Source organism: Herpailurus yagouaroundi, unplaced genomic scaffold (assembly GCF_014898765.1).
Source record: "Herpailurus yagouaroundi ecotype Mexico unplaced genomic scaffold, PumYag 28, whole genome shotgun sequence".
Classification (NCBI taxonomy): Eukaryota; Metazoa; Chordata; class Mammalia; order Carnivora; family Felidae; genus Herpailurus; species Herpailurus yagouaroundi.
In genome coordinates, this window is record NW_024412376.1 from 71,363,847 (window position 1) to 71,386,078 (window position 22,232).

Here is a 22,232-nt window from a genome sequence, read left to right on the forward strand (position 1 = left end):
TGATATTAAGGATACACAGTGTGCCCTTCATCCCCGGGAACCATTACCTCTGCCTTTTACTAACCAGACTAATAATGCTACTGCTATTGATTCTTCTGACTTATGTCTTACTGTCACTAGACCTCCAATTTCAGTATAAAATATTCACTACTTCTAGAAAGGTAATACATTAAATTGCTGTCGGCCATTAACACAGCACTAAACAAATTTCTTAGACTTGATCTTTGCTACTGCTAACTGCATCTGAAACAAGGTGGTTTTAGTAAAAGAATAGGAGATGGGGATTTGGGAACATAAGGCAGTCTGAGCCACAGTTAAGGCTGACTGAGGTGCTACAGAGGTGTTGCTGGCCCCAGGGTTCCGATTAGGGGGAAAGCAAAGCAGAGGGGAAGAGAGCCTTAGAAAGATTCTGGCTGGTGGCGGCTTGGGGCCAGTCAGGCTGGTGGGGGCCATTGCTGAAATGGAGCGAATAAAGAAAGTGAAGAATAGAAAGAGAAATCAAAAGGTCACATGTTAACTATGGAAATTTTTTACTAAGGCTGGCCATATTTTAGAGAAATTATGAAATTTGGTGAAGGGATGATATTGCTAAATTATTCCTAGCAGGTTAAAACATTTTGTTAAAGACTGCCTGCTTTACGTACTCAACACAAATGCTTATTAATGAGACCAGTAATGTGCAAAGATTATTTATTTATGGTTTTCAAACAAAAATGGTATTGTATCAACTCCACTGGGTACGCTTTGTCCAGTTTGATGTTCTAATTAGCAATTCTTAGCATGATTAAATGCTAAATACACAGCTGTGTGAGGCTTCAGCTGGTAGTAACCAGTAGTGCCTAATACTGACTTTTTAAAAGAGAAAAACAAAAGTACTCAAATACTGGATACAAAACTTTCGAGGCCTTATTCAGCTGAAAGAAGCAAATTTATAAATATAAACTGGAGTTATATATAACATGTCGATAAAGCTAAGAGATGTAGTATTTGTCAACTCTGTAGAAAAGCTGTTTGGACTAAAAGAAAATAAGCCAAGCCGAAGGAACTTACTTGGTTGAGCTCACGTATGACACATTACATATGGATCTCCATTAAATCATCGTAATTTTTAAAAAAGACCTTATTACTAAGTAAGTCTAGAGAGATAAGCTATCTACTTTGAAACATTATTAAAGAAAACCCATATACTTTTTGAAAAAAAGGAACTTTTCTGTATGCACCTGAAAAAAAGTTGTACATATCTAGCACATAAATAACCTCACTCTTTCCTAACTTTCTTCTGGTAACATCCAACATCTATAAATAGCTAAAAACCAGTGGAGATTTTTCTATCTCCATAGCAGAAGTGACCCAAATTACATGTGTCAGTATAAATTTCTACCCTTTAAATGGTAAAGATCCTGTAAACAGATCTCATTTGAAGTTTTATTTATGAAGCAAATTACCTAAGGCTTAAATGAAAGAACTGTAAGTTGCAAAAAGAAAACCAAATTCACTGTTTGGTAGGCACAGTAATATAAAACAGGTTAGTACTAAGTGCCTCAGATGATTGCTTATTCTGAATCATAGGTATTTCTGACTAAGCCAAGTTTTTATGCCCCTCCCTAAGCTTTGGCAGCATAGAGGACAAAATCCCTCCTTTTAACCTCTCTCTATAATATTCAACTAAGTATGTACTTTACCAAAATGAAATTAAATCTGCAAAGGCCTTAAGCATTTTCTTATCATTTCAATTTTTGCCTTTCAGAAGAAACACATTTTGCAAAATCTATTCACAAATTATCTACCATAAAAAGCTGAAAGACCAGAATTTTTCAAGTGAGAAGAAACCAATGTATATATATATGGCTTGTGATGTGTCCTAAAATTCTCTTTGAGATTACAGTTCAAGAAGAAAAATAAAACTTGTTCAATAAAAGTAGTAATTCAATTATATTCTCTGGAAGAAAATGAATTTTCTGTATTGTGCAAAATAAAACCAAATGATGGCATGAATTAAAAAAAAAATTAACGTTTATTTATTTTTGAGACAGAGAGAGACAGAGCATGAACGGGGGAGAGGCAGAGAGAGAGGGAGACACAGAATCTGAAACAGGCTCCAGGCTCTGTGCTGTCAGCACAGAGCCCGACGTGGGGTTCGAACTCAGGGACCACAAGATTGTGACCTGAGCCCAAGTCAGATGCTTAACCAACTAAGCCACCCAGGCGCCCCTGAATTTTTAATCATAAATTCTTATAAGACCAAAACTACTCACCTTAATACTATTTCTAATGATTGCTTATGATTTACTAGAAAAAATCAAAGCTTTGCTACATATAAATTGTAAAATTCCTTTCCTATAGCTATCCCTTGCCCATCCTCTGTGAGCCCCCACCTTCATGAACTATAACTTAGACCATACCTACACAGAAAGTCTGCTTGACTTCAGTTCTGTCAACATAACTATACCAGAGATTAAAATGTTTTAAGGATATAAATCTACATTTTAATTATGTATGGTGCCTAAAATGTTCTATTCCATATCATCACTGAAGTGGAGGAAACTTAAAAACTAATCCAATCCCGCCCACTGACCTGCCCGCAATTTAATGATAAAGAAATGGGGATCCAGAAAGGTAAAGTGATCTTCCCAAGAACTTCCTTGAGACCTTGAATATATATAATTTCCTGGTTCCCAGTGAGCACTCTTTCAACTTTACCAATGGACCGATGCAGCAGATATAAGAAAATGTTAAAGGAGAGCATAAATTTAGTTTTTTGTTGCTACTTATCTACTCAGTAAACAACTAAAGTTGTCCAGTGACATAGGACCCCTGCATATGTCCCCAACTAACATGTGGAAACACCCAATTCAGCAGTAGTGATAACTGGTGGACTTTCCCTTCTTGAAACACTCATTTCTTAGATTCTAAAACACCATTCTTTCCTGGATTTTCCTCACCTCCCCGAGTTCTTGAAGTCTCATCTTCCTTTACAAAGCTTGTACGTGGTTGAGTATTGTTGGCTCAGACCAAAGTCCCCCTTTCTTTCCACACCTCTCTGTAAGTAATTTCATTTATTCCTAATGCTTTAGTCCAGTCTCTTGGAAGATGACCCCCACATTTGAATACCCAGCCCTGACTTTTCCTCTCAGCTCTATGCTCATATCCTCAAAGGTCAGTCTGACATTTGTGCTCATAGATCCCTGGTTTCTCAGATTTAATATGTCCAAACTGAACGATGTCTTTTCTCTCAAAAACCCGCTCATCCTTCAGTCTTTCCCTTTAACGAAATGCCTTTGACTGGTTACTCTTGCAGGAAACCTGCTGTTTTCTTAGAATCCCCTTCACCCAACTCCACCCCAGTTAATTCTACCTCCCAAATATACTTGGAAACATCCCTCTTCTCACCAGCCCACCACTTCCCTGAGTTATGGCAACATTCACTCAATTGGACCTCATGTCTTCTCTCTCTCCTTCTAACAAGATTTCCCCACAAAGTAACCAGAGCAATTCTTTCTAAAAGAAAATCCAATCACTTTTAACTCACTGAATAAAATCCGAACCCCTTACAGTGTATAAGGGCTTCTGTGAGATGATCTCTGCTCAGCTGTCAATGTTTACCTGAGCCACCTTGCCCTAGCCCCTTGCCTCCTCCTCTTCAGCCTCACTGAACTTTCTCAGGTCTTCAAAATGCACCTTGGGATGATGTGTTCACTGACAAGAATGTTCCCCTCCCTTGGCTGGCTCCAACCTCTCATGAAGCCCTACTTTATCTCCTGAGAAGACATCTTCGTCTCCATCAATGCACCCTGATGGGTTTCCTCCACAACACTTTAGTGCTGAAATTATGGATCTTATTAATTTATTTACATCTTTATTAATCATTTCTTCCATAAGACTCTAAGTGGCACAAACAAAGAAACCGGGACTTGCACTTAATATTGCTAGTTCAGTGCCTGGTACATTTTAGGCTCTCAGTAAGTATATACCGAATGCATAACAAAATGGTTATCTATTCCTTTTCTGAACGGCCATCCCTTTGTGGTATGCAAAAGCTTCTCACTGCCCCCAACACAAAAAAAGTTCTCAAAGGACCTTGCAGTGAAAAAGAAAATGTCAAGCTGGTTTCACTGCTCCTCATGATGGCCTGGAACTGGTAGTCAGGGAATTTATTTAGCTTCAAACTTTTAGTAATAATTTGTCCTGCTACTTGAGCTGCTTTGCACTGATAAAAGCTCTGGAAATCTATAGCTTAAAAATAATTTCATCTCATTTTTGCAAAATAAATTGGGCAAATACATAGGCTTTTACAACTGGAAATTACATTAATTCAAAAAATATATATTAAGGCCTATACATGCAGAGTGCTGTGGCACGAGGTATGGAAGTGGGTGGGATATAAAAGATGAGCCAGGACCTCTGCTCTCAAAGAGTTTTGCTTCCTCCATTACTCTTTCTGAAAATGTTCAGTTTTTTAGAACCTAGTGTTCTTATTTCTATTTTTATTTTATTTTGGAGAGAGAGCATGCATGTGAGCAGGGGAGAGGGCTGAGGGAGAGGGAAAGAGAGAATCCTAAGTAGGAACCAAGCTCAGTGTGGAGCCTGATGTAGGGCTCGATACCACAACCCTGGAATCATGACCTGAGCTGAAATCAAGACTCTGAGCTCAACTGACTGAGTCACCCAAACAACCCAGAACCTAGCGCTCTTCTTAAAGCGCTACACAAATTAAATATTTTCAACTGAGATTAAAAGAACTTTTCTCTAACTCGAATTAGGGATAGAACAATTTAACAGGCATTTATTAAGTGGTTGTGATAGTCAAAGAAGTGTAAAATCCGGTCAGCTTACTTTGGTAAGTTTATCTTTACTATATCATATATTTGAAAATTTTTGATCTAAAAAGCAGAAGCAAATCAAGGGAAATAACATCCTCAACATAGCATAAAGGTTTCCTCTCTTGTATCAGAAGACAATTGTCCCGAGAAGCTATCCTGTCAAAAAGCTACCATATGAAATAATCTTAATTATATGTAAATGCCCATTTTAATAAGCACTCTTCCCTGAAGCAAACTTTTTGGGAAAAAGGAACACATGCCTCTCTGTGACCCTCTTTCTTTTCTTCTCTCTCTTTCATATCTCATAGCACTTTTATCTTACAGCACTTTCTATAACGAATGCCTGTTAACAGTCTAATTATGTTGGTAGAATCACAACTTTTGAGTCTTCTACTAAAAGTGGTCCCCTGTAACAGCAGTAAGTGCTGCTTTGCCAAAAATATCTTTTTTTTTTTTAATTTTTTTTCAACATTTTTTTTAAATTTATTTATTTTTGGGACAGAGAGAGACAGAGCATGAACGGGGGAGGGGCAGAGAGAGAGGGAGACACAGAATCCGAAGCAGGCTCCAGGCTCCGAGCCATCAGCCCAGAGCCCGACGCGGGGCTCGAACTCACGGACCGCGAGATCGTGACCTGGCTGAAGTTGGACGCTTAACCGACTGCACCACCCAGGCGCCCCAAAAAATATCTTGACAGAAAGCCAAAGGAAAATGGTGGATGTACGTGTTTCCCATTCTGGCCCATTCTGTGCCTCATTTGGTAGCACAATTGCTTCTGATTGTATGGAGGGTCTCTTGGGCTGTGACTGCTTTGTGTCCAACGTTTAAAGAATACGCCTCCTTCCACAAATGCCCAGGGTTCTGGTCTGCATAGCTTTGTCATTTTTATTTTGGCACCCAGTTCCTGTTGCCGAGTACAGGCAAATCGCAGGCACTGCGAGCACCTTGCTGCCTCTCCCCTGTGCTTTGTGAAATGATCTTTCTTTGGCACTGTGCTAAGAGGAGTTTCTATACCTCTCTGATTCCAGATGGAATTAGAACACACTCAGGATTAAAAAGTGCCTGAAAAACTCTGTCCCATTACTTCAGTGCCTATTTCTCTTTGGCTGTTTATCCAATTTTCTTGCTATAAGTACCCATTACAAAGTAACCCTCTGCCCCAAGTTGACTCTGGGCATATGAGACAGGAACCAGTATTTTCCTTAAGTACATGTTCAGGATTTGCAAACTTATGAGAGATGCCTTCAAAGTTAAAAAAATAAAGTGGTTCTCATGGCATAAAAATATTTCCTGAGCAAGCAAGCTGACATAAAGACTGCACACTAAAAAATAAATCCTTTCTCATATTTTTTATTTATAGTATGTTAATAATGGGTAGCTGGCATTTATAGAATGCTACATAAAATATATGGCATTCTGTTCACTACTAAATTTTGGATATAAGACTGTAGATAAGAAAAAAACGTGATTTCAGCATATAACTTCTTAGAATTTTAGAAAACAGGCATTTACATAATGTGACTTTAAAATCATAGCCTGCTTTGGGGCCCCTGGGGAGCTCAGTCAGTTAAGCGTCCAACTCTTGGTTTTGGCTCAGCTCATGATCTCATGCTTCATGAGTTCAAGCCCCACATTAGGCTCTGTGCTGTCAGTGCATAACCTGCTAGGGATTCTCTCTCTCTGTCCCTACCCTGCCTGTGCGCTCCCTCTCTCTCTCTCTCAAAATAAATAAAGAAAAACTTAGAAAAATAAAATCATAGCCTGCTTTGATCAAATATTATACGTTAACCTGGGATAAAATATTTCCAGAATGCTGTAAAAACAGAAAAAGAAAATAGTGAAGATGAATGAAGAAACAGGGAAAATAGTTGAGGGTATTCATTCTGAAAAGCATAACTAACTATTATTAACATGGCTGCACACGGACATTCTGTTTAGGACTGTGTCTTAAAGCAATGGTTGATAATTCAACAGCATCATCTTAATTTCACAATGCAGAGGTATAAGATAATAAACTCCCCATGTGTATAACGGAAACCAGGGCTCTTCTAGTTATTGAAATACACACATACACATTACACAATTTATGCTGAAAACAAGTGTCTAGAAGGGAGAAAACCTATAATGATCGCAAAAAAATTCCATTCTCATGCCAAATATATTACATAATACAATTAAAATTTATAGATCACACAGCTTGTCTGCAAAGTATGGTTAGTCCTCAGACCAGCAAGCATCAGCATCAGCTAGGAATTTGTCAGAAATTAGTATGCCCATCCCAGACCTACTAACTGGGCAGTCAATCTATGTTTTGACAAGAATGTCATGGCATTCTGATCCAAACAACACTGAGGAACTGGGGCAGGATACAGAGATATTGCAAGAAATCAGGATAAAGACTGGGGTTTGTTGCTGAGTCTGCATTCTAGATCTTAGAAGAAAACCTAGAATTTATTTATGTTTTTAGGTTTCTAGGCTATCCAATCTAATAATCTAGTTTACAGGGTCTGAGTGTGGAGGAGAATCTGGGGAGAGTCTCTGGTTAGAAGGCAAGCAGTCATTTATTCGCCCTAAGCACTTTTAGGAATGGGAAGCACAGACATAGGAAAATGAACAGGGGTAGAGCCAGCAGGACAGGGGTTAGGGTCCCAACTGCTCCATGTAAAGGTCTGAAAAGCCACAGACAGTATCATTGAGCCTAAGGAAGCCGGCATTCCCAAGTACCACGAAGCTACACCCTTAATTCTCTTACCCTTGAGAAATGTACCCATCTGCTTCTACTAATTTCTCACAACACTCAAATGGGCTAATGTCACATTATCTCACTTGTCATTTTCCTTCTATTTCTGTGAGAATGAGGATGAGAAAAGAGGACGAAAGAAAGAGAAATAAACATCCCCAGGACAGGAGCAGAAGGACCACGTGCCCACCCCTAAAATAAGTAGAGGGGAAGATGTGGAGACTTCCTCCACGTCCCCCCTTGGCCCCAGAAACCATTCTATTTGCCATGTGGAAAATAGTAAGTGATAGTGATTCAGCAATTATAGCTCATCTTAATAGGAGCTACTTAATAGGAGCTACTAAAACAATAGATGCAACAACTGCCACCACCAGCTTTGCCATGGCTCTCGCACACCAATCCCTCCGAGGTAAGCACTGCTGTCCTCACTTTAATGAGGCTGAATCGCTCATCCAAGAGTCCTGTGAAGGCCAAGATTAAAAGTCAGGGCCATTTGGCTGAAAAAGCCCATGTTTTTCCACTTTGCTACTTCTGCCACAAGCTCCAGTAAAGTTGGTACAAAAAATTCCATAAACAAAAGTATGAATTAGGTAGTTTGTCTCCAGTGACACTGAATCTTCAGAAGCTCATGCTCACTCCATCCTCTCCGTCAAAATCTGCACTCATGAATAGGTCTGGCAAACTCAACTGGCAGTAGAGATTTTAATTTCAAAAATAGAACTGTTTGGCTTACAATGAGATGAATATCATACCAAAAACTTGGTACCAACAGCAATTTAATTGCGAAAACTGGAATTTGTAAAGATGATCAGTTAAAAAGATTTCCCTTAACACGGCCAGTGTTTGAATTAATATCTACATAAACAATTCTATCGGGCATCCTAAAGCTTAAATACGTAATAGCAGAAGAAGGAAGGTGTTTAAAAATCCTATCAGACTGTGTACCTTCAATTATATTTGGATCTTGTATCATATCAGGAAATCTTTGTAAACCCATAATGCTTACAGAAGCAACTGATAAGCTATTTAAAACTACAGTGCAGCTTAGAAAATTACCATATCAGTAAACTGAACAATAAGTTACTGATGGTTCTAACAGTGCCTGATATACTTCCCGGATAGATTCATTGAGCAAGGTAATCTGGTTTCTTACCACAAAATAAAGACAAAATATATGATCAACCTATAAAACTTCTGCAATAAATATCTCCAACAACATTTTACATTAATAAGTTCCCAAAGCGGATCTATCACTTCTGCCCAACTATCCTGTGGTAGTGAATATTTAAGCTCAGAATTAGTCATTGGAACTACCTCATTAGTCTCTTTCCAACATTACAGTTGTCAATTTCTGATCCCCGCACAGCTGCTAACAGCACAATAGTACTATATAGATGAAGACATTTTACTAAGTCATTTGTGAGTGATGGCATTCAAAATGAGGAACCTGTAACAAAGGATATATAATTTGATTAAATGATACTTATTTAAAAGTGGGCATTTTAGGGGAGCCTGGGTGGCTCAGTCGGTTAAGCATCCAACTTCAGCTGAGGCCATGATCTCACGGTTCATGAGTTCGAGCCCCTTGTTGGGCTCTGTGCTGACAGCTCAGAGCCTGAAGCCTGCTTCAGATTCTGTCTCCCTCTCTCTCTGCCTCTCCCTTGCATGCTCTCTCTCTCTCAAAAATAAAATAAACATTAAAAAATTTTTTTAAGTGGGCATTTTTTTTTTTTACGTTTATTTATTTTTGAGAGAAGGAGAGAGACAGAGCATGAGTGGGGGAGGGACAGAGAAAGAGGGAGACACAGAATCAGAAGCAGGCTCCAGGCTCTGAGCGCTCAGCTCAGAGCCCGACGCAGGGCTTGAACTCACAGACTGTGAGATCATGACCTGAGCTGAAGTCGGATGCTTAACCGACGGAGCCACCCAGGCGCCCCTAAGTGGGCATTTTAATCAATGTGGCACAATGGTTATAATCCCATCTGTAGCTTTATATTTCATGATAATATAATTTATATGTAACACAGTATTAAAATGGCCAGAGTTTTCCACAACTGCTGTAATCTTGGATCAAGTTTGTTAGCACCAGCAACTGTGGTCCCATTTCTCAGCCTAGACACTTCATTCATTATTCGGGAAGTCAGCTTTCCATTACTATATGTAATAGTAAGGAATGGCTTACAGGTGAATCAATGGAAACTGAAAATGGAAAGCCAATGTTTTGCTTCTCAGTTTTATTCTTCTTCTTATAACCTGATCTGCTCACAAGTGGTTAATCTAATGAATCTGTTGTTCAATATCTCATTTTCCCCAAACGTTTCTCTGTGAGAGAGTTCTGGCAAATAACAAAATGACAAGCAGTGAGTATTTCACGACCCTGTCCTTGGTCTCATGCTCTTTCTTATCTCTGCTTATCTCTTATCTGTATCTCTCCCCAGAACTATGTTTCCCTAAATTAAAAATGTTTCTACAACTGGTGAATTGAAGATGCCCTTAATACTTCTCGCCTGTCAATAAAGCACCTCTGAGGCATACCAAATGAGTACCTTACCCACCCCAAAACATCTTTCAAGACAGCAAGAGCTGGGCTGATTCGCTCTACTAACCCTGTTCCCGTGCATATTTGGAACACAGCAGAGGCCATTTAGTTCACCAACTGAGTAATGCATAATGATCTTTTGTCAATATCAATAACATTATGTAGCAATTCTAATTCATTAAAATAACTTTGCTTGGAATGTTTGCTTGCTTAATGGCTGGGATGGTATGTGGACAGAAATTAGAAAGAAACAGATAATGCCTATACTATTAACAACAATTGTTGGACTAGCTGAAACCTATTTCTTTTGGCAACTATTTCTATTTGATGCAGTTCATTTAATCTTAAACATTCACCGAATGCCTACCATTTTCTGGGTACTCAGGGGAGAAAGATGAATTAAGTAGAGGATCCACCCCCTTTGAGGCATCCACACTCTAGTTACGAAGAAAGCCATGTGAAAAACCAATGTTTAAAGTACAATCTATTAAGTGCAAAAACAGTTTGGGACTGTAGAAGCAGAACAGTGGCAGAGATCAGCTGCCTGGCAGGGTCAGACCATTTCATCAATGAGAAATCATTTAAAAATTATCACCTGAAATATGTTAATCTTAAAAACTAGGGTGCACCTAGGTGGCTCAGTGGGTTAAGCATCTGACTTCGGCTCAGGTCATGATCTCATGGTTCGTGGGTTCGAGCCCTGTGTTGGACTCTGTGCTGACAGTTCAGAGCCTGAAGCCTGTGCTTCTGTGTCTCCCTCTCTCTCTGCCCCTCCCCCACTCATGCTCTGTCTCTCTCAAAAAATGAATAAATGTTGAAAAAAATTAAAAATTAATAGACTCTCTAAGTAAATGTATGATTCCTTAGTGGCATTATTTCCCACTTATAAAACTGCTAAAAGCTTTAATCACTCTCTGTTAGATATTATTTCATTCACATTTAATACTTAAAGGACCTAATCAAGTAAGGATCTATTTCCACACCCCTTTCCTGCCCAAGGCAAATCTTTTTTTAAAAAAATCTGTATTCATGTTTTCTACCACCCTGCAATGATAGAGTAAGATATAATCCAATCTGGACCTCTTCTCCTTCATTGACACATTTTAAGGACCCATACTCTAGGGAGTCAGGTAGTAAATAATACTGCAAGTTAGGCACATAGCTAACATGCATTGTTAAATAACTGTATTATCAAGGAACTCAACTGCTTCACTCTATGCTAATAAAACACCTTGTAATCAAAAGCATTTGGACGGGGCTGATTGCTACTATTAAATCTCTAAAGCATAAGTAAGAGTATGCATGACTTAAAATTTGACTCTCGTATTAAGTCCTCACAATCTTTGAGATATCAAATAGTGGAGAAATATTCTTCTCTGCACAGTTTTGTATACACTACAAATGTGTAAATGAGTAAAATGAGTACCAAGAGATGTAGGCATCTTGACAAAATATCTAATCACAGCAAAATAATCCACATTTTACTTGGCTGTGCCACAAACCATCTGTATGGCCTTGGATGGGACACTCAAATTCACTGAATCTCCTATGTGACAAATGAATGGACTATTCTCTGTATTTTGAGGGGAGAAAAATAAACTAAATTAATGGAACTGAACTAGATGCTCTCTAGAGTTTCTCTAGGCTCAAACATTATGAAAGCTTCTAAAAAGTGTCTTTTAGAAATTTTCTGTAGCCTTTCATCCCAGGTTTTGAAATGAAATCCCACTGTCAAATCATTTCCAGACATCTGGAACACCTAATCCATCCCCAGTGTAAGATACCAAGGCAGTTAACAATTAAGCTGTTATTAGTGAATCATGTGTTCTAAACAGCCACTTGCTGGGCCCTATTATTTTAGTGTCACAACCATGACCTGAAAATAATACAGGCATTTGAGAAACTCATTAACTTGTAGAACCCCGAGGTGCAGTTTATCATATCAGAGAAATCTACTAGAGAAATCCCAGTAGGAACACATGTGTTCCTAAGCATATAAAACCTCACCAGAGTAAGAAATATCTGAAAGTGTAAGACACATCATTCTTCAAAATATTCCCTGGTGAAAAACTTTGTAAGTGGCATACTGAACTGAAAACGGCCCTTCACACTTATGAACTAAGTAAGACACTTTCAATGGGAATAATACATTTACCTAGATCTACATAACACATGCACATACCATAACTGGCACAGCCAAAGTGTCCATTGCAAATAAAAAGCACATCCTTAAAAGAATCATTACAAAACACCCAAAGAGAAAAAAAGAACAGGGAAGCCCACAAAATAGGTCAAACCAGCATCACCCTAGAAATTATGCAAATCAGAAAACATTTGGAGTAATAATCGTATATAAGGCTCCAAACCCACTCAAAAGATGCTTTAAAATAAAATAGTGAAACTAACGGGCAGAGGGACCCATGGGGGAAAAGATAAGCTTGGGTTATAGGAAAAAAAGAAACATTCTCACATGCTATGTATGTATCTTAATGAAGGGTAGTGGATATAAAACAAAACATAAAATATTATTCTGTGCTTATGTAGCTCAAGTTGCTGCAATTCAAGACAGATGTACAGGGACTGAAGATTCATCAGAACATTCCTTTTCATCATGCATTTCTTTTTCAGTCCGAAGGGAGACAGCACCAAAACAGAAACCAAATGGAGCAGGCAGAAAGACAGTGCTCTGGTTGAGAAAAAAAAAAAATGAACACCGGGAGGGAACAGGGCTCATCTGTGTAATATTATGAATGACTCAGAGTAAAAACAGACTTGCTTATCAAGTCTTGTAGAAGCTACTTTTAAATCTGATTTTAGCTACCTTTAGGAAGAGGAGTTAATATATAACACAGTGACTCTGGCAGAGAATACTTAAGGATTCGAAATGGGCTTGGATAAATTTGTGAATGGCTGAGAAAAGCTGAGGTTAATTCCTATCCTTTATATTGGATGCAGAGAGAACAATTGTGCCCTCACAGCCTCCATTGGCGACATCTGATTGAAATGCTAGGGTGGTATGGGCCACAAATCTGGCAAGTTCTATTTTTTTCATGTTACACGAAATATATCAAGGTGTTATTTATTAAATATACTTGTAATAAATGGATTAGAAAAGCCTACAGGCTGGCTGTATATTCCAATCACATTCTTTCTCCATGAGAAAATGCTGCCCAGTGATTGTCCTTATCTGATGCATATATAAAAATGTCTGGATTTGCTCTTCATCGAGTCCTTAACAAATTTTTGTTGATACGTAGTGATGAGAGCTAGAAATGAGTAATTTAGCAGAGTTGTTGTGAGTGGCTCTTTTCAGATTTTCAAGAGTAGAAATAGTTTCAGTAGAGAACAAAATCCTAGAACAACTCGTTGCTTCCTGGTAAATGACATCAGATGCTGAGATTAAATACAGAGAACCAATCTGGGGTTAGGAAACCCTACAACAACAGATATGTGAGCATGGCTCCTGCAAGTTTGAGATACCTAAGAAAACACACTGTGATGGAGAAGAGAACACAAGGGATTTACTGACAGCTCAACCAGGAAAAAAGAATTTAGGTCTGACTTAGATATGAGACAGGCTTTGTTCAAGTTCAATCAGTTCCATCTCTGAAATGAAATTGCAACGGGACAGGATTTCTTTAAAAGAGTTATAGTTGCTTACTAAAAATTAGTTGGCTCCCTAGTTTGATGGAAGTTACTACCTCGTTTTCATTGTTGGACTTTCTTGTGGTTGTGATTGCTGAAAGAAGAACCTCTATTTACATGGTCTCCTATTTATTTGAGTTCACTGAACCTAATCTAGATGTGGAGACCTGTAATCGTGCTTCTGGCAAAGAACAGAGGGAACTCTGTTTAATTAAAAGCAAAAAAACCTCACATTCACTAAAGCTAACTAATAACTACATTCTCCTCACACACTATCGTTATTACTTAATCAAAAATAGATTTCCCAGCCACTCTATTGACCATATAGAATGGCCCCTCAGCAGTGTAGAAATGCTCCATCAAAGCAGGAACGTGTTCCAGGGGAATGGCATCCACAAAAGAAGGGACCCTGGTAGGGATCTATTGTCTTAACTACTTTTTACAGCAGCATCGGTTAGCCAACAATAACCAATCCTATCTCTTCCGAAACTCAAAACCGATTAAATTGACCTCTGTATTTAGAAACGATTACCAAGGAGTTCAGCAAACCTTACTTCTGGTAGTGGGCTGGCCGGTTTGGTTAGGATTCCTCCTACATACACAACATTAGGCAGAGTGGGTCTCGGGAACTCCAGTGCTACATCTGTACACAGCATCCACAGACTGGACCCATGGACCAAGTCATACATGGACTTCTCCGGCAGCAGGTTGTACTTCTGCATTATCCTTTCATACTTGGGAAGAACCAGAAAGCTGACCCCTAATCTGGAAATGAGGTAAACGCCGGTATTTTTCATCCTTTGCAGCAAGTTCATGTGGTCTGTGAGGAGTGAGTTAAACTCCGGGACGTAAGCTAATGGGGCAGGAGCACCCACTTCAGCAGGATACCAGAGGCCAGTTGAAAATACAGCATATTTAACCCCTAAAAGATGCGCTATCACAAATCCACACATGTCATTAGGGTCCACCAGCAGCAGGTCAAACTTTTCCTTTTTTAGACCCTGAATCAGGGCATGGTTGCCAACCACCATATCACAGTTCTTAGTATAGTGATCCAGTATGTCAAACAGTTCGATTGCTGTCAATCTCCCAGAGAAAATATTCCGCATTTTGGACTGCAGGAAAGCATCCGAGGTGGTACTGTTAAAAATCCCTGGGTAGCGCTGGAGGCTGTAATGATTAGATGGCGCGATGTCTCTGCCTTCAGAGAGAAGAAACACTGTACGGTGGCCTCTCTCGTGCAAGGCTGAGGCTAGTGTCTTGAAAATGTACATATGGCTTTCAAACATAATTGGCGGCACGATGATGATTTTGGCAGCCTTCGCTATCCCAACCGCACTCCACAGGAGCACGAAATACGGAGTGTAAGACTTCATCGCTGAAATGACAACCAGAAAAAGACTTAAAACAAAGTATAGTCCTTACCATTCAAAACAAACAATCACAAAGACTTCTTTCAAAGTATTTGATGATCCAATATTTTGTCTAAGGATCACTGTTGAAAAGTATCCTGATATTTGTTCTAATTACCTCTCTATTTTTAAAAGATAATTTTTTAAAGTACAGAACTGACAGCAAAGCTGACAGAAACTGAAATACATTTAAAATATATCTGTTGCAGAGCACATAACTCCATCAGTAAGAGAGAACTAGATACTTTCTGAGAACTAGATTTCAGAAATCTGAAATAAAACTTCTATAAGATTGAATGAAAGATCTCTCTTCTTCGAATAATCACAATGAGATATCTATGAAACATTGTTTATCTTCCTTTAAATTTTTTTTGATGTTTATTTATTTTTTGAGAGAGAGACAGAGCAGGAGTGGGGGACGGGGAGAGAGAGAGAGATGGAGACACAGAATCCAATGCAGGCTCCAGGCTCTGTTTGAGCTGTCAGCACAGAGCCCAACCAGGGCTCGAACCCACAAATGGCGAGATCATGACCTGCGCTGAAGCTGGCGCTTAACCAACTGAACTACCCAGGTGCCCCAACACTGTTTATCTTTTAATTGAACATTAATGTTAATCCCAGGAAAAAGGGCCAAAATTTTTGATTTCTGGGTGCATCAGCATGTATGTGTCTCTTTAAATCATTTTATCACAGCAGTTACGTTCCCAATTATGACCAAAGCATACCAAAGAAAGATTGTTTTAAAAAATAATCCTTTCAAGTAACAGTTCTATATAAAGGACATTTTTCTACAGGAAAGATTACCTTTTATGTGAATTTCCCCTCTATCTAAATACACTTATGTATCCTGGCAGTCTCTCTGTAATTTATAGCAATTTGCTAATTCATTTCCGGACATTAAAAGAAAAAACTTTTAATAGAAAAGTTCAAGGGAGTTAACCAGATCTATGTAAATGTTTATAGAAATGATTGATTAACAAGTGTGTGCCAGACCACACTTCCTGTGTTGTACTTGTAAGTGAGGTGCAAATGGCAAGTTAGATCATGGTTGTACAGGTGATACCTATCACTTCTACCTTTTCATGTTAGTGGATTATGTACAATAGTTAGAGTTGTCCTCAATCAGTTTTTAGAAATAAGTGTTCTACCTGTGGGGTCTATATAGTGTGCAAACTCCTCCTACCCGACCCAATATAATTTTTACTTAGACTCTAAATTAGCCTCCAAACTGAAAACAAACAAACACACAAACAAACAAAACCCATCTAAATAATAATTACCCATGCAAACTGGATATTTTTACTTCAAGGAACAACTTAGAATAGATTTATATGCATATCACCAAATCAATAACCATTTTCATTCATTATCATATATTAACTACCCTACTTGTACAAATTCCCACCATCTAAATGAAGTTTTAGCAACTATACCTTCTCAACATTCAAACACGCTGCAAAAAACAAAAAAGAAATCAATAGCGGGCAAATGATAGATTCTTCTCATATCAAGATTTAAACTATAGGGGCTCCTGGGTGGCCTGGTTGGTTGAGTGTCCGATTTCAGCTCAGATCATGATCTCACAGTTCATGGGTTCGAGCCCCGCATCAGGCTCTGTGCTGACAGCTCAGAGCCTGGAGCCTGCTTCGGATTCTGTGTCTCCCTCTCTCTCTGCCCCTCCCCTGCTCACTCTCTCTCTCTTTCCCTCTCAAGAAAAAATAAAAACTAATTTTTTTAATTAAAAAAAGGACTAAACTACAAAATACGTTATAATTCCAGGTGCCTCTTCTCTCCCTCCAAGGAAATTTTCAAACTATTTCTAGATGAGTTGATACTGTACCATTAAGAGTAAACTGAAGTAATGCCCATTATAAGCATAGAAGAGCCTGTGTTAACTATTGCTTGAATTAATGAGGGCTTTAAAAAAACAAATTTAGAGAAAACACTATTTCTATAACAATGAAGTAAGTTTATTCTATAATTACAAGGTCAATGAAGAAAAAGAATTAAATAGCCAGTTCTGGAGGAAACTTTCCAGGCCTTCATTCCTCTGTACCATCTCTCTAATGTATCTCTCTGGTGCAGGCTCCCAATTCCAAGGAATTAAAAATTAAGGATTTTCAGTGGACACGTTCTCAATTCGAGGGATGAGATTTATGCAAAAGCAGTTATTTCAGCAGCTAGTGTCCACTGCTGTGATTAATACCACCTGTCATGGTTTGCATGTTCAAGAAGACATACCCACGGATGGACTAATGGTAGGAACGGCTTTGTCTACTGTGTTTTGCATCTAGCTGAGCAGTGAACACACAGTTCATTCAGCTACAGTTAAAACCACTGCTTTATCTATCATAGACACATAAGACACAAAACAAAACACAAAAAATAATAGTAGGGAAACAAATCCTCTCCCTGAGCTTTTTACTCGTCTTACTTTTTTATTTTAATATTTTATTTCAGAAATTACTACAAAGTAAAATGACATAATTTTCTGTGATTTTTTTTTAATGTTAATTCAGTTTTGAGACAGAGAGAGAGAGAGGGAAAGATAGCAAGCGAGGAAGGGGCAGAAAGAGAGGGAGACACAGAATCGGAAGCAGGCTCCAGGTTCTGAGCTGTTAGTACAGAGCCCGACACCAGGCTCGAACTCAGGAATCAGGAGACCATGACCTCAGCTCAAGTCGGATGCCCAATCGACTGAGGAAAATGGTTGCTTTTTTAACGCACAAGTGCTTATGTTCAAGAACAGCATTGTTCAAAAGAGTTTTCTGTGAAGATGAAAATGTTCTCTATCACGACTATCCAATATTGAGCAGCTGAAGTGTAGTTAGTGTGATCGAGGAACTGAATTTTAAATTTTAACATGTGGCTTAATTAATTTAGTACCAGTGGCTACAGTACTAATATAAGGTTAGAAAAAGTGCATACATTCTGTACATATAGATTTTAAAAGTAGTTATGTAAACATACCAATATTTGTGGGAAAAAATATCTTCTAAAAACAATGTCTACTGATGCTTTGTGAAAAAAAAAGTAATGACCAACAAAGAAGCATCATTTCTACAGATATAAAATTGTTCAAATATAAAATTAATTATGAAGTACTACAACAGCATTTTACTCTGATAAACATCGTTGTGGCGGGAAACAGAATGAGCAACACGACTACCAACAAATGGTGAGGCTATTGCTAGTCCAGACTTATCAGGATGTGTCTACTGATAAGCTGGAGTTCACTAATAGTAAAAACTTCTGCTCTGAGAAAGATAATGCCAAGAGAATAAGAAGATAAGCCACAGACTGGGAGGAAATAATTGCAAAAGACACAGCTGATAAAGGACTGTTCTCCAAAATACACAAAGAACTCTTAAAATTCAACAAGAAGAAAGCAACCAACCTGATTTCAAAAAGGGCCAAACACCTTAATAGACAACTCACAAAGAAAATCTACAGATGGCAAATGAGCACATGAGAAGACACTCCACATCATATATCAAGCAAATGCAAATTAAAAGCACAATGAGATACTACTACACACCTGTCAGAATGGCCAAAATCCAGAACAGTGACAACGCTAAATGCTGAAGAGAATACAGGGCAACAGGAACCCTCATTTGTTGCTGGTGGGAATGTAAAATGGTACAGCCACTTTGGGAGACAGGCTGGTGGCCGCTTACAAAACTAAATATACATTTACCATATGATCCAGCATTTGTGCTACTTGGTATTCATCCAAAGGAGCTAAAAGCTTATGTGCACACAAAAGCCTGCACATGGATGTGTATGGCAGCCTGATTCATAATTGCCAAAACTTGGAAGGAACCAAGATATCTTCCAGTAGGTAAATGGATAAATAAAGTAGAATGGAATGTTACTCAATGCTAAAAAGAATATGGACTACAAGCCATTAAAAGGAAAGAAACTTAAATGCATATTACTAAGTGAAATGTATATTACTTATAATATGCATATAATAGTGTAAATAACAAAGGATTTTAATTTAACATTTTTTTTTAATTTTTTTTTAACATTTATTTATTTTTGAGACAGAGAGAGACAGAGCATGAACGGGGGAGGGGCAGAGAGAGAGGGAGACACAGAATCGGAAGCAGGCTCCAGGCTCTGAGCCATCAGCCCAGAGCCCGATGCAGGGCTCGAACTCAAGGACCGCGAGATCATGACCTGAGCCGAAGTCGGACGCTCAACCGACTGAGCCACCCAGGCGCCCCTAATTTAACATTTTCTACAATGGACATGTAGGTGTTACTCTTCTCTTAATAAAAATAATAATCATTGCTTTTAAATAATATGTGATAAAAAATCTCATTTATAATAATAAAGTACATAAAATGCCTTGAAATTAACTAAAAAGGATATTTGTTTGCTATCCTAAGTATGGCAAGCCTTTCTCCAAAGGCATACACATGGAAATAATACTAAATATTTAGAAATACTCTACTATTTTAATGAAAGGTGGTATTTGAGAAAAGTCAATCGTTCCCATATTATAAATTGATAAATCAGACTAGTGTTAATTTTTTTTAATACATCCAATAAAAGTGTTGCACTTTAAATGATCACTGGAAAGAGGTGGAAAATGAGCATAAAGCAAAGAAAGAAATCCTCATTACAGATATTATTAGATTCGAGTACAAAATCATTAAATATTTTGGGAATGTTTAAGACATCTGGCTGGGGCGCCTGGGTGGCTCAGTCGGTTGAGCGGCCGACTTCGGGTCAGGTCATGATCTCGCAGTCCATGAGTTCAAGCCCCGCATCAGGCTCCGGGCTGATGGCTCAGAGCCTGGAGCCTGCTTCGGATTCTGTGTCTCCCTCTCTCTCTGCCCCTCCCTCATTCATGCTCTATCTCTCCCTGTCTCAAAAATAAATAAATGTTAAAAAAAAAATTAAAAAAAAAAAAGACATCTGGAGCAGAGGTTTCCAGCCTGAGATGGGTAACTGAACATAAGTGTTTCTACTCCTTTCTTCCTAAAGCTTCTTTAGAAATGACAGCCAAGAATATAATAGGGAATACCTAATATCTTTGAAAATTGTTATGAGGAAATGAGGTGTGGGCAGGGCTACAGTCATCAGTGAAATGGATTTCTAGAAAACAAATGCCAAGAATAGCTTATTGAGGAATAAAAGTGAATGGAAGAAGTCATGACCCAGAACACACAGAGAAGCCTGTAGCAGAGGTGAAAACTGCTTCCAGAATGGCTGAGAGCTTCAGTGGACAAGTCTGGGAGCAAGAGTGGTGGGAGCAGCAAGAAACCAAGGGGAAGAGCTCTCTAAAGAGGAGATAGAGTTGTTTCCCCCACCTATCACATCTTCTCTTCACTCCCATGGGCGCAAAGCAGCCGCAGCCGCATGTACTGCCCAAAGTAAAAATGCACATCGGTTCCCCAGATGAACAGATCGGCCCGAAGAGTGATGAGAACTGATAACAGGGTAAAACCTCTTAATGCTGGTTTACAGGAGGTGGCTTTTAGCCCCTTACCTGTCACCCTAGAGAAAGTACTGGTCACTGAACATGCCGCATCCATACACACAGTTTGAACTCAACCTCCCAGTTAGAGGCTAGGAGCTTAAATTTGCTGAATGACTGAACAAAACAAACTAGATTTTACTTTCGTGAAAATTAGCAAGTACATCATTTTGAATGACAACACAGTTTTAGGCAGTTGGTAAAAATATGAATCGGTGCAAATGTTTTGAAAAACAACTGGCCCATCATTTTATAGTTATTTATGTAAGTACTATAAATCAGGTATATCAACATATATGTACAAAGATGTTCTGTATTCACTTCTAACAGCAAACAGCCAGAAACTACCAGGAATCCAGCAATAGAGGATTAATCACATCATAGTACATTTTACAATGGAGTATTATAGAACCATCAAAACTGAGTTTTAAACATTTTTAACATGAGAAAATGCTCATAACATAAAGAAATAAAATTATATGCATTATGTATATACACTAAATGATTATATCGATGACAAAGTAACTTATCTGATAACAAACTTATCAGAAATCTGCAAACAAACCGAAATCAGAAATCTGGATTGTCAAATTGAGGAATTTTGTTTTCTCCTCCTATTTTATATTTCCGGGCTTTTGAAGTTTTCTACCAAAACTAGATAATATTTATAACACACTCATTCCATTTCCATGCCTCTTTAGCTGCAGCCTTACTCCCACTCTCCTCTTGGAGTCCAATGTCTAAAAATATCCGTGTCTATTTGCTGGGCTCCACTTACTCCCCAAATGATTACAGCTTGGCATGGTCTCCACCACCACTCTGCCCAAACACTCATTGTTGAGGGCACCAAATACCTCTTAATATTCACACAAATGCCCTTTTGTTCCCCCAACACTTCCCTGATTGGACTTCTCTCTAACGCTATACATTGATGATCAATCCCTTCTCCCCTCCAAATTCTCTCTTGGCTCTGAGATGCCACTGCTACTTGTACTCCACTGTCACAATATTGAAGAAAATCCGGAATTCAAAGACTCTAAACAAATTTCCTTTTGCATTTCAGCTCTCCCTTTCTTCTTAAATTAAAAATTATCTATATACTTGCATTTGAGACAAGAAACAATGCCAATTTTAATAAAAGGACCCACCTCAGGGCATAGGGAAGCCGTTTAACATTTAGGGGTAAATGGATTCAGCAAAACAAGGATATCAGAGTGGCACTTTACTTGAACGCTGCAAATCCAAAACACTCATTTGCAAAAGTGATCCCTCTAAGACCAAACCCTTAGAACACCAGAAAAAAATAGATTAGCTATATTTTTCCTGTTCCTAAGCCTCAATGGTTCACTTCAGCTGAAATCTGACACCAGAACACTCCATTACTCTACTGAGACTTTTTTAAAGATAAAAAAAAAATAGGCTTCATTAACCCCTGATTTTTCTTAATTTCTCAAACAGGAGTCTAAAAAATACCAGAGTCTAATACCTTACTAGACCTCTAGCAACCTTACTTTAAAGTGCTATTTCCATCTACTTATGAAAGAAAGAAAGAAAGAAAGAAAGAAAGAAAGAAAGAAAGAAAGAAAGA

The 22,232-nt window shown here is 38.4% G+C and overlaps 1 protein-coding gene across 2 annotated transcripts in view; it reads right to left on the bottom strand.

Moving 5' to 3' along the window:
- The window catches only part of UGT8 (UDP glycosyltransferase 8), a 99,710-nt gene that overhangs the window by 54,672 nt on the left and 22,806 nt on the right, over window positions 1-22,232 (bottom strand). For both annotated transcript variants that reach the window (XM_040475203.1, XM_040475195.1), the window contains exon 2: window positions 14,299-15,122. In XM_040475203.1, the coding sequence (XP_040331137.1) occupies window positions 14,299-15,120 (822 nt within the window). In that variant the 5' untranslated portion in view covers window positions 15,121-15,122. The remainder of the gene's footprint in view (window positions 1-14,298; window positions 15,123-22,232) is intronic.